This window comes from Cryptomeria japonica, chromosome 6, assembly GCF_030272615.1.
Source record: "Cryptomeria japonica chromosome 6, Sugi_1.0, whole genome shotgun sequence".
Taxonomy (NCBI): Eukaryota; Viridiplantae; Streptophyta; class Pinopsida; order Cupressales; family Cupressaceae; genus Cryptomeria; species Cryptomeria japonica.
This window is the reverse complement of record NC_081410.1, coordinates 580,938,270-580,954,004: the sequence shown is the minus strand read 5'-3', so window position 1 is coordinate 580,954,004 and position 15,735 is coordinate 580,938,270. Positions and strand designations below refer to the sequence as shown.

The following is a 15,735-nucleotide window of genomic DNA, read 5'->3' as shown; positions in this document are numbered from 1 at the left end:
CTTGTGGTGGTGGTGAGCTACTGTGAATGGCTTCTGCAACTGCAGAAGTTGATGGACCAGAAACTTTATCAATTCCAAAGAAAGACTTTATGGTAGCATCTTTAAGTTTAAGTTTTGGGTGTTTTGATGGCCTCTCAATCCCTTCAGTTTCACCGCCCTGAGGAGTCTTACCCTTGTCTGACATCCCAATCCCTTCACCACCTTGAGGAGTCTTAGTCTCACCCTTGTGTGACATCTCAATCCCTTCACCACCCCGAGGAGTCTCACCCATGTTTGACTGTGACATCTTGAGTCTTGACCTCTCACTACGAATTAAAAGTTAAAACTAATACTATCAAGTATGAAGAAATGATTACTCACTTTTATGCCTTCTCAATTCTCTGAATTGGGAATCAAGAATGCCTGGGCCTGTGTTGCAGGATTGTAACTTTGGCCCTCCGCCCTACAATGTGAATGAACTTCGACTTTCCAACTCAATTTTCGGAATGTGAATCGAGACTCGAGAGCTCCCAATTTACTAATAAGACACGAACAAATTGTAAGAAAGGGTGTAAGAAAGAGTGTATTTATAGCAATCCATGATTGCATTTTTGGCGAATTGCGCGGGGTCCGGATGTTGAAATTGCCAATAAACATTTAATTTAATTGCATTTTTTGGCGAATTGCGCGGGCGTGCAATGAACATTTAATTTAAGTGGGGTGAAATGGGTCCTCGAATGCTTATAATGTTTTAATTGATATTGGTGAATTTGGCCAATGCGTGCAATGAACATTTAATTTACCATTGGCGAATTAGGTCCTGGGTATGTGGTCATTTTACTATTGCTGGCGAATAATGAAGATGATCTAATACCCACGTCCGAGTGATTCCAGGTGAATATTACGGGCATGCACATCAATGGTGTGTGGTCAATGGTGAAGCCAGATTCTACAGTGTATCGTTAACCCCGAAATTCCAGGCGATTTGACCACGATGTTGCCCTAGACTATTCGCGCAAAATTCACCAATTGGCAAAGATTTGCCACTAAAAAACTCTCTGGTTGTGGAGCTCTCCTATCCTCCCGAAAGTAGGAGCCTTCTCATGGTTGGTTCTAAGACAGATAATCCTGATAGGAGAAAGACTATGCAGGTTGGGCTTCCTGGGTCCATTTAGGTGCATAATGTGTAAGAAAGCAGAAGAAACTTTGGATCACCTGCTACTTCAATGCGAGGAGGCACAAAAGGTATGGAAATTCCTTCTTGGTAAGTTGGATTGGGCCATCTCGCTTCCTAATTCAATTTTTGATATTTTTACAAGTTGGAGAATACCTTGCCAAAAATCAGTCCTTTCCAGCCTATGGCTAGTGGCCCCATCTCTTGTAGTATGGGAGATTTGGAAGGAGAGAAACGTGAGAATTTTCCAAGAAAAAGTAGAATCAGAGGAGAGTTTGTGTGCAAGAGTGGAAAGAGCAATAGCTGAAGTGGTCTCTGTGGCGGCTAGGAATTATAATTTAGCAAAACATTCTTTCACAAATGAAGATAGAGATATCCAGGCAAAATGGCCTCTAATACACTGCCAACCTGTTAATGGGTCTTCAGGAGTTGATCCAAACCTTTCTTCAAAGAAGGTTAAATGGGAACCACCTAGCAAACGGTGGATAAAGATTAATTTCGATGGTGCATCAAAAGGATATCCGGGAATCTCAGGTGCTGGGGTGGTGACAAGGGATGATAATGGATTTATCCTATTCAAAGGAGCACAATGATTGTAGGATGACACTAATAATGAAGCAGAGGTCCAGGTGGCCTTTTTAGCAACAAAACTAGCCTTAAATATGAAAGTCCAACAACTGCACTTAGAAGGGGACTCTTAGATAGTTATTAATGCAATAGCTAAAGGCAACACGCCATGTTGGAAGTTAAACTGATGGGTGGCTATGATCTGATAGAAGCTCAAAGCATTTGTGGAGTTTCATGTCTCGCATATAAGGAGGGGAGAAAATGCAGTGGCAGATTTGCTATCTAACATTGGAAGCGAATTGGATAGTTGTGTGGCCAAATCGTGCAAAGGAGATGGTAGCATGTGGAAATGGTATTTAATTGCAGCCTTTTAGAAATGTGCAGTCTTCAACATGAAAGCGAGAGAAAAATTGGCAAGTACATAAACCAAGTTGGCACCTGCTCTTTGAAGAAGGTAGTTATCTGTGGCAGGTCGCACGATTGGAGTGGGTGGAGGATGGCAGTAAATCCTCCGTATGATTTCATGGCATTAATGCCTTATCTTTGGCACTCATTATCCACCCTATATGATGGAGGAAGAATTTATTACCCGTTGAGTTGCGTGCCAGGGTTTGTTTGAAGTAGAATTTATTGTATCTTTGTAGCATTGTATGACATTGCATTGCAAGAATTGTTGTTTCAAAATTGTAGGTGACTATGGAAGCTAATTTCACTTTGTGAATGGACAAGAAGCTGGTGCCTTTTCTGGGCAAGGTATCGGAAAAGCGATGCAGGGACTCTTTCAGTTTAAAGCAGAGAAGTTGTGGGCAATGACTCGTCTCATGCTTGCTGAGGAGGTGGTTTACATCTGCCACTGATATCGAACGAACATGGAGGTGTACTCCTTTCTTCTGGCATGGGCCTGTGAGTTCGAGCCAGAGGCGGAGAAGATAAAACTCACACTGACCAAACTGATCGATGGGGAGTTTTTGATAAACCTTGATTCAATCTTGGAATGGGTGGTACCTCGAGTCGACATCCGTATTAAGGAAGGGGATGATTAGGAGGAGTTGATTCCCTTTGTTCGTGGACCAAAGGATGAAATCAAAGACCAATGCCAAGAATGTGCCCATGTGGGATGGGAAGCGATGAAGCTCTATGTGAAATTAACCAGAGTGGATGAAATCCTAAATGCTCTGCATGTGGTGGCAAGGATGGAAGTTGGCAGTGACATGAGAGACAGGTTTGAAGAAGGATGGGCCATTCAACTACTGGTGAGTTTGGAGGGCGACCCTGAATTCGGATGTCTGGACTGCATCCCAAGGATGAAAGGTGAAGCGGCAAAGGGGAAAGCGTCAACCACTGAGGAGGGAGAGGAGAAGGCGACCTAGGGTGATAGTGAGTGAGTGGCCTGTTGGCCAGTGTTTTTCATATGTTCTTACATGTTTTTGGCTATTAGTTTTTTCTCCAAAACTTTAATTATTTCTAGAACATTTGGTTTGTAGAACCAGCAAGGATTTGGTTTTTTCTTTTAGATGTCATAAGCTATAGGGTTGGGTAGTTCATTAGATATGATTGTGGGTGATATGGGGTTGATGTTTACTGCGTTTATGCATCGTGGAAGATTGCATTTTTGTATATTTAAATTTTCGCATTAATATAAAGATAATATATTTACCGATCAAAAAAATATTATATATTTTAAATTATTAAATTTAATTTAAAAATTAATTAATTATAAATATTAATTATCATAGATTTTAAGTATTATTATATTTATTTTATTTAATTTTTAAATAGTTTTAAAAAATTTAATATAATTTTATTGAATTATTATTATTTATTTATTTTATTTTTTATAAAAGTGGATGAAACCACTAAAATTATATTAAATCTTTAGTTTTTTTTACAGGTGTCTGGTTCAAAGAGCACTGAAGGGAAAGAACCAGTAAGAAAACCCTTCACTATTGCTCAAGAGAACATAAGCCTATCTACCCATTACAAAAGCCCATAGGCATCCCAAATAAAACCCCCCAGATACATAGCCAACCACATTAGATATAAAGGAAGCTATGAGAACTAGTCTAGAAGAGAACATGTCAAAATGGAGCCAATGATGTCCAACCATAACCAGTGCCATCACCCCAATAACCAACCTGTCTATACACCACATGAGTCCAAGGCTCTAAAGAGAACAAAACTCAAAGCCAGAAGAGAACCAAGAATAAGCGATCCTGCCAGCACAAATATGGTGAGCAAACATATACCAATCCAGATAAGAAGAAGAGGAGGATAATGAAAACCCTCAGGAAGCAAGATGAGACTGATCCAAAGAATAATCCAAAGCAAAAGCCAAAGAAGTAACAGGAGGATAAGAAACCATCTACAACACCACGTTAACTGCTCTTTTCAATTCCTCAAAAAAAGCCACCATCCACCAATTTTGACAAGAACTCTCCATAGAAAATAAAGCATTTTGTGTTAGAAAGAAAAAATGCAAAGATATAATGGATGCCATATCTGCACACCATCAAGAATATAACAAAGAATGAGATAACCATATCATAATTATCTTTCCATCATAAGAGAAAACAATGAGCAAGAGGTTTCTCGACCAATGATGAAACTAACTCATGCCTCACAACATCCCCAATCATTAAATTGTAACTCCCTAAATAGTAGATCAACCACGATGCCAAATGATTCAAAGAAAGGACCAATTATTTTCATTATGATACAAAACCCCATGGCAAAGGCACCAACTTTCGACCACAAAGAAAAATGATTACCAAAAAAGCAAAGGATCTAACAGATATAACTAACATACCCCTGCCGAGTAGATAATGATTAGCATGTAATGAGTGTCGGTACCAAACAGTCCCCAAAATATCAAAAGGAAACCGAGATACCCACCAACAAAGATATCCCCAATGACCAAGCACACAGCCAAGTAGGACAGACAGATAGAAAAACAAAGGCCCTTTCAATACTAGAACTACCAGCCAATCAAAAGTTTCCCCTCCATCCTCCATACTTATGAGGAGCTACTACCAAATATAGCTACAACATAGATGTTGCCATAAGGCAGGACAACATCCCCCCTATAGCCATATAGGGAAGTGAAAAACCACACAAAGCAAGGAGACGGGAGAAGACAATAACATAATGGGAATCTCAATCTGATAGTAGAAGCCACAACAATCTCCCTACTCCATGAGAAAATTCTAATAGGAAATGTCAACAACAAAGATATTGTCTCGAAGACCAACACCTTCACTACAGACACTTACGAAAGAAAACCACACCAAGCATAGAAAATGAAGTAGGTTTTTGAAAGGAGGGCCTGCTAAGAAAGAAGCTTCATGCAATAAACAGGAATGTCTGAAGGAGAAACCTCTAAGAAATCGGCACCCTTAGCAACAGCCTTATTCGCTAAGAAATCCACAATGACATTGATCTCCTTGAAACAATAAGAGATAGAAAAAGTAGAAAAGCACTTCAATTGCACAAGAGTGTGATCTAAAAAATACTGCAAATGCCAAGAGAGATATTTTTTAGCTACAATCGCCTGAAACACCACCATTGAGTCTCCTTCAATCACAATTGTAGTCACATAAATATGTCCATTTTAATTAAATGAATATTTGCTATTTATTTGATTAAAAATCCACTAGCCATCAGTTAATTAAATTAACATTTAATTAATTCATCTTCAAATCATTCTTCTATTAATTAAATAAATTATTCTATTTATTTTAATTAATTCATTAAACCAAAATCACAGTCAATTAAATGAATAAATTCTATTTATTTCATTTAAACCCCTTTCCTATTTTAAATAAATTAAATAAAACATGTATTTAAATCATTAAGCCCCCCCACTTGCATTCTCCTAAAAATGCAACTTGCACCTAGTTGTTGAAATAAATGAATTTTATTTTAATAAAAATCCTATTTTCCCTCACCCACCAAACCCACTTGCAATCCTAACCCCCTTCTGGATTCTTCTAAACCCTTTCCTAATTAGCCTAATCCATCCCCTAATTATTGTCACATTCCTAAGAAACTTGGAGTCACTTCCCAAAGACTTCAAAGTCTTTGAAAAACATTTAATGCTATATGTGTCCAACAAGCTAACCTCTAAAGTCTTCCAAACCACTTATGGCTCTTACATGACCATTAATGGTTAAATCCACTTGCACCCATAGTTAGGGACTTTGACCCCTAACTTAACCCTCGTGTGACCCACGTGTCTTCTCAAGCATTTATTTCTTTGACCATGGTTATCCTCACTAACTGTTGCACAAGAGTTTATCCATTGGATAAAAGCATTATCTTTGGATAATGAATTTATTCACTCAACCCAACCTTAACCTTAACTCCTAAGTTAACTCTCAGGTCATGTCAAGCATTTAATGCTTCTTCCCTCTCCTCTGAACCTATCTCATGTTGACACTTGTCATCCTGGGATTGGGTTGAAAGTCCTCACATGGATTGAATATCATTTAATCCTGACCCTTGTTGAGATTACTCAATCTCAACCATTCATTGCTCCATTTTACCTATAAATAGAGCTCACATTCCTCATTTGCAAATCCTCAAGCATCCTCAAGCCTCAAGCATTCTCAAGCATTTAGCATTCATAGTCATAATCCTGAAAACTTGTATGCATTTACACTATACTGAATTTTAGAGAAGAGCATTTAGCATAAATCATGTACATTGTTATTTTGGTCTAAAATAAATCACTCTTATTTCATAGCATCTAATTAGTTTGATCACACTTGCATATCATTTTTTTAGATTAATCATCTTTCATCTTGAATCTCCATAAGGCATCCATAGTGCAAAAAGTTGTTGAGAGCTACACTAATTTGGAACTTGGAGAGGAGAGGAACAAGGGAGAAGGAGCTACAAGCATGGTGGAAGGCATTTGGAGATGCCTTGTTGTGTTTGCTTTCATAGTTAAATATTTTATTATGTTTTTAGTGTATCTCTTGGTATGCATGCTTAGACTAGTTTTAACACTAACTATTTTTTGTTTCTTGTGTTTCTTATGTGTTATACGACCACGGGTTCTTGTCTAAACATTAACCCCTTTTTGCAGAGCATCATTTGGTAAACCCGATGTGAACCAAGGAGCAACTTTTTGAAAAAAACTAACTTGTTTGACTATTTTGCTTGACACACTGGTCGCGCTATCATTATTTGGTCTTCTAGCACTTTTGTTTCTACAATAGCACTATTGTCCAAAATTTAGTGTTGTTGTCTATAGTCTAGCGCCTTTGTCTCCTAATTAGCGTTTTTGTTCCTGTATTAGCATGTTTGTCTTTCGGTCTAAATATTTTCTTTTGGCTCTTTTGTCCTTAGTTTCGCGCTTTTGTTCTCACACAGAGTAGCGCTATTGTAATAGAGCGTTGTAAAAAATGCCTTGTAACCGATAAATTAATTTTTCTTAGGCTTGTAGAAGCCCACCATGTGTTCAGATTTTACTGACTTTTCATTTCATGTGCAGGTGTAAACTAACCCATTTTATTGCTTAGAATTTTAGAAATTCCTTTCTTGATTTTATTGCAAGTTAAAAATAAACTCAAACACTTCATTTGGTGCTTAAAAATCAAAATTTTCATTTGGTGCTCTAAAACTCACAAATAAATTTTGTTTTTCATGCAAGATAGGCAACCTAAACACTTCATTTTGGTGCATAAAACTCAACCAAACAAATTTTGATTTCCTTGCATCAATTCAGGTTAAAAATCACAATCCACACTTGGTTTTTGGGCAAATAAAAAAAGAACAATCAACTTGTCTCATTTTTTTCAAAGCGATTTACTTCAGGCAAACGTGTTTTTCATTAAGTTGACCAGGATTTCATTTTTTCTAGTTTACTCAACATATTGCCTTTGAAGGATAAAAAGAACACCATGACTGTTGGAGCAACATCTCCAAATAGTTAGATCACCATTGCAATGATAAGTTAAAAAGAACAAGTGTATTTTGTGTTTGGTATACTTGTGCAAAAGAGTTTGTCGAGTGGTCCTACTTCTAACACACACTATCCTCTCCCTTGGCTTTTGTGGTCCTAGGTGCAAGAGAAAAGTGTTAGTAACACTCAAATTTTATCTTTTTAAGAGAGGCCTGCCAAGAGATACATCACTCTTGGGAATGACCTTGTGCGGTAAATCTTTCGAGCCGCTATAGAAATCAGGTGAGAGCGAAAGTTGTAGCCTTGGGTATAGCAGTTCTTACAGTGTAACTTGCCGAAAGGACAAATGGGCCCCACCACAAGTTACAAGGCTCTTAAGTGAGTCACTGCAGAATAAAATTACTTCCAAAAACATCAAAAATTACTAAACACCTTTAAGTAGTAGCCCACCTGTTCTATTGATTGAGGATATTTGTGATAAATTCAGTGCAAGAGCATAGAAGGTTTTGCTCCCAAGATATTCACCATACATATTTCCTTCAGTAGAAACATAGCTTTTTGAAAGGTTACTTGTAGCCCGATAAAAGTGGTGACTCCCCCATCATAGGGATCATCTATTTGTTATGCTCGTGCAAGACTTAGTATATCACATCCTTACCTGCCATGACAGGATTCATAATACGTAGTACCAAAGTTGAAGAAATATCAAGATGTGGGTTGAAATTATCGCAACTGGCCATTTGACCTTAGGGATAAAGAGTGTTTGAAGTGTTTTTCGTTTTGAGTCAAGACTAGTGCAAATTGAGCCGATTTCAGGCTTTGGAAACACCTAAAACACATTTAAAGGAAAGGGTCATAAAAAGTTCAAAGGATTGGGTTGATCTAGACCCACACCTATTTGTGCCATTTGAGGCAACATTCTTGTGTTTGTGTGCTTGCTTTGTTTTCTTGTCAAAGAAAAAATAAAATCAAAACTCAGTTCCAAAAACAAGTATTCATCCAACATAAACACTTTCGAAACACCAACAAAAAAATTAAAAACAAAGAATAAACAACAAAAGTATCAAACTATATGACCATTCTTCACATCTTGAGAAAGAAGAATCTTCATCAACATATAAACTTGAAGAAAAGACCATTGAGTTCAAAGGATTTTATCAATAGGAGGAAATTCTTCTATCTTAATAGACAAATCTTTGTCTCTCATAGAACCTTCTTACACCACATGCATCTATACCTTCAAGGAAAATCAAACGAGTTTGATCAAGAGTCATTAAGTCGCAGAACTTTTACTCAATATAGAGCTTTGAGTTATCATCAAAATAAGGGAGGCAAGATCAATCATGTCTTCTTTCCAGATATTTGTATCACATATAACTCAGCTAGGGTAGAACCACCAACCCTTGAACAAGAAGATGGAGAGTTTGTTCCGTTTGTAACACACAGTTTTTATTAAAGTACAGTTCATCCATTATCACATTCACATCTCATCAAATCCATTCCAACTCTCAAAACATCAAGAGGTTTTTGTCCTAAGCTCTCTTTCGATATTGCTTGAATCAAACACAATACGTCACTTTTTAGAGTATCTCTACATATAGGATAAACTCATCCTAAGAGGCATTTCTACGCAGGTTAAAACTAGTCTATGAGTGAATCCTCTCATTACTAGGTAGTTGAGTTTGTAACACATCTCAGATCTCTCTAAACCTTATCACATCAAACTTTGTCAATCAAACACAACAAGCAATTCAAGAAAGGACTTTGGTAACATCTACCTTTAGTGTTAGAGATCCATATGCAAAACACTTCACCAAACATCAATCTTTCATTCCATCACCAACTCATCATCATTTTCATCAAACTTCAACAAAAACTTGTAAACAAAATGGCTCAAACCCGATCAAGGTCTAGACAACAAGAAATTGAGGAAGAAGAGGAGGAAAATATCAATGAATTCCAAGAAGCTCTTGGAGGAAATCCAAATGATGAAAATCCAAGTACTCCTACTCCTACGACAATAGAAAGGGCACAACACAACCCTCTCTTTAATAGACTTTTTGATGAAATACTCAGGAGCAATGTTGATGCTCACTTCTTAAGACTTGCTCAAGAAAGAGCCAAACTACCCTCTGATTTTGATGTTGCACAACTAAGGCAAGCATCAGAACGCCAAAGTCGTAATGAGGATGAAAGAGGTCTAGATCACATCAGATACAACCTTCATCAAGGTAATCCCCCACCTCCTCCTCCAAATGAAAAAGACATGTTGCGGCAAGAAGTTGAGAATCTCACCCAACAACTTCATAGTGGTGTGAAAACTAATCAGTTTTCACTTAATGACATTTGTCCCTATCCCTTTGATAGGAATCTTCATATGCCACCTTTTCCACGAGGGTTTGAAACAACCAAGTTCAAAAAGTACCAAGGAAAAGGAGATCCTCACGATCATGTTAGAGAATTCCATTCAACTTGCCTCAAAGTGGCATACGAGGACACATACCTAATGCGATTTTTTCCCCAAAGTTTGGGAGGAACAACCACATCATGGTTTTCCCGACTACCAAGTGGCATTAGGACCTTTGAAGAACTAGTCTAGAAGTTCTTAACACATTACTCACACAACATTGAACGTGATATCACCATGGTTGATCTATGTAACACTAAGCAAAAACTAGGCGAGCTATTTTCAGTCTTTCTGCAACGATGGCATCAAATGTCTAGCAGACATTCTCTTCAGTTACCTGAACAAGAACTGGTGGAAATATTTATTTCCAACTTAAACGACGAAATGGAATTTCACCTAGACGTAAAAGACACAGACTCTTTCAATGACATGATCACCAAAGGTTTAAAATGTGAATGGGCTCTCGTCAAAAAAGGGCTTATCAAGATATACAATGAGCCAAAGGATGGCCCTCGCCCGCACTTCAATAGTGTCAAGCCTAATTTCTGGAACAAAAACAAAAACGTTGTCAATGACAGGGTTGTGGATGCAAGAACTATCAAAAGTGCACAACCTGTGGTCCGATTTGCAGGACAAAACCCCCCACCCAAGAATAACATAGTTGCTCCTCCAAATCAAGGACGCAATATATCGCAAGAGGAACCCAGATAACATTGGAAAAATTTTAAACCAAAACGAACATACACTCCCTTAGGGGAACCTATTGAAATGGTGTTACGTCAATTGGTTTCTCAAAATATAGTGACCTTACCCAAAACATCAAATTACGAACCTCAGGTCAAACCTTCATGGTGGAGGGATACTAAACATTGCGATTTCCATCAAGGGAAAGGGCATAAGATAAGCAATTGTCACATATTGAAAGATCTTATTCAAGATCTTATTGACTAAGGCGAGATTGAAATTGAAGGACACGACCCAAAAACAACAAACAATGATCATCTCATGTTTAAAAATCCACTTCCATTACAAGATCAAAGGGGTCCTTCCACTTCAAGGTGAGACATAGATACCACCGATTATACGCGCGCCACCTATAATTACACTGCGAATCACCTATATGATGCCAGTGAACAAATTGCAACTATTACCATCAAGAATCCCAACTCCACTTGCAATTTTGTTACACGTCGTGACAAGATTACCATAAAAGCAGCTCCACTAGGAGCCACATCTATCCCAAAGCAGTATAACCTTGTGGACCAATTAGATAAAACACCCGCACTGATATCTATCTTAGAGCTATTGCGCCTATCTCCATCTCATAAAACAATCTTGGATCAAGCTCTCCAAGAGGCGTCAGTTCCTGCAAACCTAAATACAGATCAGTTCCAAGCCATGGTTGGCAATCTAAGGTCATCACCTTGTCTCACTTTCTCTGAAAGTGACAACACATCCTTCCAGCAACCTCATAATGCCTCACTCCACATTGAAGGGTTTATCAACCAACATAGGATCAAGTGAGTCTTGATCGAAAATGGAGCAGGCCTGAATATCTGTACACTACAATTAGTCACAACATTGGGATATGCAATTGAATCAGTGGATCCCTGCAAGAAGATAACAATCAAAGCCTATGATGATGCGGAGAGTTCATCCAAAGGAGCTTTTGTGCTACCGATCTGAGTGGGCCCAGTGGTGAAGCACATCATATGCCAAGTTTTGGACCTTCCTCTACCGTATAATTTGTTGTTAGGAAGACCTTGGATACACGCCATGCAAGCCATTCCATCCACCTACCATCAATGTATCAAGTTCCCTCATAATGGTGTAGAAATTATAATCTTGGGCGATGCAAATCCCTTTGCATATTGTCACAATATCAATCATGAACCAGAGAATACCGTTCCCAACAATAGAGAAGCCATCTCATCCACATCATACGTAAGTCCAGCCTCTCTTTCCAGTTCAAACACCACTATACCCAAGCAAGAGAAGCTCAAGATCAAAATAGCAGAGGAAGGCCCTGGGGAGTACAATTTGAGCCAACTCTTTTGTGTTGGACAAATGCCTACTTCCCCTAGAACTCATGGAAAATATCAATGGTTACTTCAAAAACCATTGGTCGATCCAGCATGCACTTTGACGCCTTTCATCCTTGGAAAGAGTGAAGAAGAAGAGACCAGAGATGAGGACTTAGCATAATGGATCTACAAAGATCTTATCACCGCGAACATCCCACAAACTAAGCTTCCCACAAATCAGTATGGAAAAGGCCTTCTCATTATGCAAAGAATGGGTTATGATGGTCAGAGTGCTTTGGGACCTTGTAAGCAAGGAAGACATGAACTGCTGCAGCCGAAATTAAACCCAAAGATAACACAGGCTTAGGCTTTCAAAAGGAGATTCTTCCTAAGCTCAGATTCAAAGGAAAACCAAGCAAACCTCTATATCAGCGTAAAAGTCTAAGGAGGTCACCTTTGGTTATATAAGCAGCACCAAAAACCACACCAACTGCCCCATTGAGGCTAAACATCCCAGCAATAACATCCACAACACCAATCATCTCACCAATCAAACCAGCAATCCCATCAACTGCAACAACCGCATCAACAACACCATTAGCACTATCAGAACCCCCAGCAGTATCGACAACACTGACAATTCCAGTAGAAGTGGAAGATTCAACACTACCAATACTCCCTGTATCGGATTAATTGATCCCCATAATACTTCGTGCAACACAAATCATTTCATCTACAAAGGTACATCAACTGATCACACTTGCAATGTTTAACTCAAAAGATATCCCAGTATGGTATAGCAACCAGATACTGGAGAGCAACTAAGAGACTGACTCACATGAGTGGGAATTTGATTCCATCCAGCTTAATACTTCAGATGAGGAAGACACATCACTACCTCCACCTTGCAAAGACATCCCTGTTTACAAAGAAGCACAGATAAAGACCTCTTGGGTTCCTGAACTGGAAACTTCTTCCACATATCCTATATCACATCCTATGCCTGATTCTGACAAGGAGAGTACCATCAATGACCTTCACCACAACGTCTTGAACCTCACTGACACATCTAGCGAACTTAACCTAATCGATGAGGTAATGCTCATTATCCATCCCGAACTCATTGATGAAACCAACCTAATCCCCCATGCCTTGACCACTTCCAAAATGATGAGGTGATCATTGAATTTTTGGAAATATGGGATAACATACCAAGCGGGGATCACAAAGCTGGATTCACCATTGAACTTAATAGCGCAGCATACTTCAGGGCAGATGCCAAACCTTTCAGCTGCAAAAATATAACAATAAAACATGGATCTTCCAGTGAAAACCACACTGTGGCACTGTTTGATCCCACAAAAGTAAAAAGAAAGAACATATCCAATGGTGAAAACCTATTTGAGGGGTCGGAGGATGAAAGGTTTGAAATTCTCCCCTCTAGTACACAGCAAGAACGATCAACGATTCTCATCGAGGAAACCAAAGAATACAACGTGGGGACTCCTGACACTCCTGACACTCCTCACCACATACATCTGGCATCTCTTTTGACTCTAGAGGAACAACCCAAGTTTGTCGAATTCTTAAAAAAATGCCAGATCAACTTCACATGGTCATATGCGGACATGCCTGGTCTTAATCCTGATTTAGTCATGCATCACCTCACCGTAGTAGAAGGAGCCAAGCCTATCAAGCAGAAGCTTCACAAGATGCATCCTTAGATTGGAGTACTAGTCAAAGAACTTAAGAAACTCCTGGATGTTGGTTTCATTAGACCCATTGATTATGCAGATTTGATATCCAATATTGTGCCTGTCGGCAAACCAAATGGGGGCATTCCTATCTGTACTAACTTCAGAGATCTAAACAAGGCATGTCCTAAAGATGACTTCTGCCTACCAAACATCGACATAATAGTGGACCTAACAATAGGACTTGCCATGATTTCTCTCATGGGTGGATTTTTAGGATACAACTAGATAAAGATCGCACCAGAGGATCAGCATAAGATGGCCTTCACATGTCCATGGGGAACATACTGCTGGAATGTAATGCCTTTCGGTTTAAAGAATGCAGGAGAGACCTATCAAAGAGCAATGACCACCATCTTTCATGATATGATGCATACCATAATGGAAGATTATGTTGATGACTTACTGGAAAAATCACTCACAAGAGAAGGTCATCTAGAAATATTAGAGAAAATCTTTGACAAACTGGAACAATATCATGTTCGACTCATCCCAAAGAAATGTGTCTTTGGAGTAACCTCAGGGAAACTTCTAGGATACATTATCTCAAGCAAAGGCATTGAGGTCGATCCTGCAAAGGTCAAAGCAATCATGGACATGCCACCTCCAAAGAACATCAGTCAACTAAGGACATTACAAGGGCGGCTACAATCCATCTGAAGATTCATTGCACAACTGGCAGATAAGTGTCACCCCTTTACACACTTATTACACAAGAACATCCACTTTTAATGGGATGTTGGATGCCAGCAAGCATTCTAGATGCTTAAAGACTATCTCATGAATACACCATTACTGATTCCCCCATATCCAAGTAGACCTCTATTGCTCTATATTTCAGCAACAAATACGGCATTGGGTGTACTACTAGAACAACATAATGCAAAAGGGAAAGAGTGTGTTGTTTACTACATCTCTCGCACACTGGTCGGCTATGAACTCAATTACACCCCTATTGAGCGAGATTTCCTAGCAGTAATCTTGGCAGCCACTAAACTAAGGCACTATTTGTTAACACATAAAGTAAAGCTCATTGCAAAGATTGATCCACTAAAGTATTTACTCAGCAAAGCAGCATTGACTGGCCATTTGGCCAAATGGGTGATGATTCTAAGTGAATTTGACATTGATTATGTGGACCGTAAGGCTATTAAGGGGAAAGTTATTGCAGATCAATTGGTCAATGCTCCCCTCATAGGCCATCATGCTTTCATTTCCAATTTTCCAGATGAAGAGATATTCATGATCACAGCAGCACAACCATGGAAACTATACTTTGATGGTTCATACACTAGGCATGGCTCGGGGGCAGGCATTATGTTTATCACACCTCAAGGTGACAGCATCCTGAAGTCTTACATGCTCACATTTTAATGCACAAACAACATAGCTGAGTATGAAGCCCTGATCACAAGACTCAGACTAGCCATACAATGTAAATTGAAAGAGCTACAGATATATGGTGACTCCCAACTGGTCATCCGACAAGTAACCGATGAATATCAGACCAAGGATGATAATCTTATGTCATACAAGCAAATGGTAGACAGTTTAAAGACATCATTTACTACTATCACCTTTGAGCAGATACCCAAAGATCAGAATTGAGCTGCTGATGCTATGGCTACCATAGCATCTCTCCTAGATCTTCCACATAATCAACTTGCTACGAGTTCTTGGTAAACAACTTTGGATTCCCACTTATGATATCCCCAAATCCGAGATGATATGTCACCTTGTTGGTTCTGAATCTCCATGGTATGGTGAGTTCTACACCTACCTCCGCAATCACACACTTCCTCCTAACCAATCAAATAACCAATGTAAAACCTTCATTCGCCAAACCGCTCGATATACCATTATTGTTGAAACCCTAATACCGACGCAGTCTTGATGGTACTCTCCTTTGATGTCAGGAATAGGAT

General features: G+C 38.9%; 1 protein-coding gene across 1 annotated transcript; it reads left to right on the top strand.

The window, feature by feature from the left end:
* The first annotated feature begins 1,161 nt into the window (after positions 1–1,161).
* On the top strand, positions 1,162–1,746 carry LOC131876716 (uncharacterized). Its single transcript, XM_059222179.1, has one exon. It carries the CDS (start codon positions 1,162–1,164, stop codon positions 1,744–1,746), a length of 585 nt encoding a protein of 194 aa, XP_059078162.1.
* Positions 1,747–15,735: the final 13,989 nt, after the last annotated feature.